Source organism: Camelina sativa, unplaced genomic scaffold (genome assembly GCF_000633955.1).
Source record: "Camelina sativa cultivar DH55 unplaced genomic scaffold, Cs unpScaffold00512, whole genome shotgun sequence".
Classification (NCBI taxonomy): domain Eukaryota; kingdom Viridiplantae; phylum Streptophyta; class Magnoliopsida; order Brassicales; family Brassicaceae; genus Camelina; species Camelina sativa.
Genome location: NW_010921717.1, coordinates 42,039 through 45,743, shown reverse-complemented (window position 1 = coordinate 45,743; position 3,705 = coordinate 42,039). Strand labels below are relative to the sequence as shown.

Below are 3,705 nucleotides of genomic sequence, written 5' to 3'. Positions count from 1 at the left end.
TTAAGATTTTATTAATTTTACTTAATTCTTTTTTATTTATTTTTGAATATTATTAATTATAAGTAACAAATATGTAATGGATGAATATTTAAAATGGTAATCTTTAATGAAAAAAATATATAGTATTGATTAGGTGGATGCTGATGTGGAGGAAGATGAAGAGAAATGGTAATCGTTTCTATAACCCGCGCGTTACGCGGGACTATACTTTTAAAATATTAATACAAAATGTTGAATATAATTATAATTATTCAGTATGAAAATATAAATCTATATAGATGTCAAATTTATTTTAATAAGTGATATATAACTTATCTATTTCTTTTAATATTTTTTAAGAATTAAATCTTTTTTTATTTTCTTGTATATATTCGTAGTCTCTTGCATATACTCTCTTTTCACTTTCTATTATGTCACTTATAATATATTGACTATGAACACATGTAATAACTATTTTTCATCTACCAATACTTTTTTTTATCAGTTGAGTGATCATTATTTACTAACGTAGACGTAAACTTGCTTAGAGAATATACCTACTCTTTGTCCCAAAGTTTCTTTAACAGTGTTATATTCTAAAAATCATAATTGCACTCGTTTTTATCTATAAATATCATATTATAACATATTACATTTCATCTTAACTGTTTGACAAAAGAAAAATTATGTTCACATATATAATTTTTTTATTTTAAAATATGTATAGTCCACTATGGTCTATATAGTGTTTTTTCTTTTATTTTGATTCTCCTAAATCTACAAACTCATAAGATTACTCTAACTTTTAAATATGTGTATTTATCCAAAAAGAGAATTTTTATTAAATTATAATTAAAATTCTACAATCTACAACTATTGTCATAATTGTTTTTATTACAAATAGTTTTTCAAATTCCATCTTAGTATTTTTGACTATTTTTTTGGTGTGTGTGATGTTAAGAATAAGTTTTTTTAATATATTTTATGTCAAGTAACCTTCTACATTTCTTATATATTTATATATATATATATATTATTTTAATTTTTGAGCACTTCATTAATATTTTCTCTTCTTTTATATATCTTTGTCTATGTAATCTCTATTCGTATTTTACATTGATTTTTTTTTATTTTGTATTTTTTCTCATTTTTTGGTTGATATTTTAGTTTAAATTATTTAAAATGATTGTTTTTAATAATAAAAAAATATTACATAAATAAGTGAATTAATTCATTTTATGTTCTTTGATGATGTGAATTAATTCATTAAACTTAAAAATAAGAATCGATGAGATGAAAAAAAGGAGAAGACAGAAAAGGCAACTTTATAGATTTCTGATTGAGCAAATAACTCACAACAAGTTAACAATCCGTTTATGATGCATAATTTACAGAAAGAAAGAGAGTGTGTAGGCGAGGCCTGAGCCCATGGGAAAGGAAAGAGGCAACGCATAAAACTCACGCCGACGATGAGTCAACACGCGAGTCAACTCGAGCCTCTCTTTATTTAAGAAATAGTTAATTTCTAAAATTAAGAGAGACCAAACCACCATAATTAAATCACTCTCCTCTCCTCCTTTCTCGCTCTTAATCTAAAAATCTTTCTCTTCTTTTTCAACATTTCAAGTCCACAAAACAAATCTGCAATTCTGTCGGTGCTTTTATTTTTTTTTTTTTTTTTGGTTTCCTCATCATCTCCATCAAGGTACGCTCTCTTCTGGAATTTCATGCCTCAATCTCTCCGTCTCTAACTACTTGATTCGCATTTTGATATGATCTTGCTTCATCACGTTTCTCAAAAATTTGCTTTGCGTAAATAAGAATGATAGAGAGATCTCTAACTTTCTCAATTTCTTGGAATTAATCGCTCTCGGAAGATGCTTCAGTTTTTGTTTCTTACTACTCGATTTCACTTGATCTGCTGCACTTTTATACGATTTTTCTCAATTTTCCTGGGAAATTCGTCGTAGATTTTACTTGAATCCATGGCTACTGCTTCATTCATTACGATTCTGTGAATTTTTTTTTTAATATAAAACAAACAAAAAGCTTAGTAGTAATGTGAATGATAGAGATCTCTTAACTTTTTTTTGTTGTTTGCAACGAGACAGATCCGAGTGTACAACGATGACAATTACCAACGGCGATGTGAAATCTGAGACCTGCAACAATGGCTTCACTGTGAAAAAACCTTTCAGGATCTTTGTTGGTTACGATCCACGCGAAGATCTTGCTTACCAAGTCTGCCGTCATTCAATCACCAAGAGATCTTCAATCCCTGTAGAGATCATTCCGATTGTTCAATCAGATCTTCGAAAGAAAGGTTTGTATTGGAGGGAAAGAGGTCAGTTGGAGAGCACTGAGTTCTCTTTCTCTCGTTTCTTGACTCCTCATTTGTCCGATTACGATGGTTGGGCTATGTTCGTCGATTGCGATTTCCTCTACCTTGCTGATATCAAGCAACTTACTGATTTGATCGATGATAAATACGCCATCATGTGTGTTCAACATGATTACGCTCCTAAAGAGACTACTAAGATGGATGGTGCGGTTCAGACCGTGTACCCGAGGAAGAACTGGTCTTCTATGGTGCTTTACAACTGTGGTCATCCTAAGAACAAGACCTTGAACCCTGAGACTGTCAACACTCAGACTGGTGCTTTCCTCCATAGGTTCCAGTGGCTTGAGGATGAAGAGATTGGCTCTATCCCGTTTGTGTGGAACTTCCTTGAGGGTCACAATAGGGTTGTTGAGAAAGATCCAACTACGCAGCCTAAGGCGGTGCATTATACTCGAGGAGGGCCTTGGTTTGATGCTTGGAAGGATTGCGAGTTTGCGGATCTCTGGTACAATGAGATGGAAGACTACAGCAAAGAGAACAAGAAAGAAGCTGACAAGGCGAATTAGAAAGAAGAAGAGGTATGTTGTTTCTTACCACCAACACGAGTATTGCACTTCCTTAAAGATTTCCTTACATGTTTTATATATAAGCTTGGCTCTGTAGAGCCACGGATCATTAGTCTTGTGGAGGGCTGTGGAGTTTTATCTCATTGAATTTGTTAAATCATTCGCAACACTACCAGTATTAAGATCATATATGGCCCTATTAGTTTGTTTCTTATGGTTGTACCTTTAATTAAAGGTAGTTTATTTGTAAAATTGCTCTCAAATTAAGCAACTTATTTGATATGTGACTAAGTGACATTATGAAGCAGTTCTTTTCAGTTTATTTGTAATGAGCAATCGTACAACATATATAAAATATTGGTGGATGATCAACGGCTGTAAAATAAGGTAGACTCAACTTTGTTGATGAGTTATGAAACTGTATATGAGGCTATCATATAATTGTGATTGGGGGGTTCATAATGCGACTTGTGCATGTACGTGCCAATGAACAAACTAACCAAACCAAAGACTCATTTGCTAGTCATAAATCTGTCGCAAATTTGCTACAAATTGTCATAAAAAAAATCTGTGGCCAATTGCTTCTAGTTGCTATACTTCTCTGTAACTGATTACAAAAGATTTCAGGATTACTTGTCATAAATTTGTTACAATTTGTCACATTATGGTTGTGACCTATTATTAAGAGGTTGCTTCGCATATTTCGTAAGAACTAGTTACGAAAACAACAAATGTTTGTAACAAATTGGCTTCTATTAGCTACAAAATTATCTGTAGAATGTATTGAAAGATTTTATATAAATTCATCCAAATATAAAT

The 3,705-nt window shown here is 31.5% G+C and overlaps 1 protein-coding gene across 1 annotated transcript; it reads left to right on the top strand.

The window, feature by feature from the left end:
- Window positions 1-1,356: 1,356 nt before the first annotated feature.
- Window positions 1,357-3,208, top strand: LOC104773310 (protein CDI-like). Its single transcript, XM_010497892.1, has 2 exons — window positions 1,357-1,684; window positions 2,091-3,208. Exon 2 carries the CDS (start codon window positions 2,107-2,109, stop codon window positions 2,884-2,886), a length of 780 nt encoding a protein of 259 aa, XP_010496194.1. The 5' UTR covers window positions 1,357-1,684; window positions 2,091-2,106; the 3' UTR covers window positions 2,887-3,208.
- The last annotated feature ends 497 nt before the right edge of the window (window positions 3,209-3,705 follow it).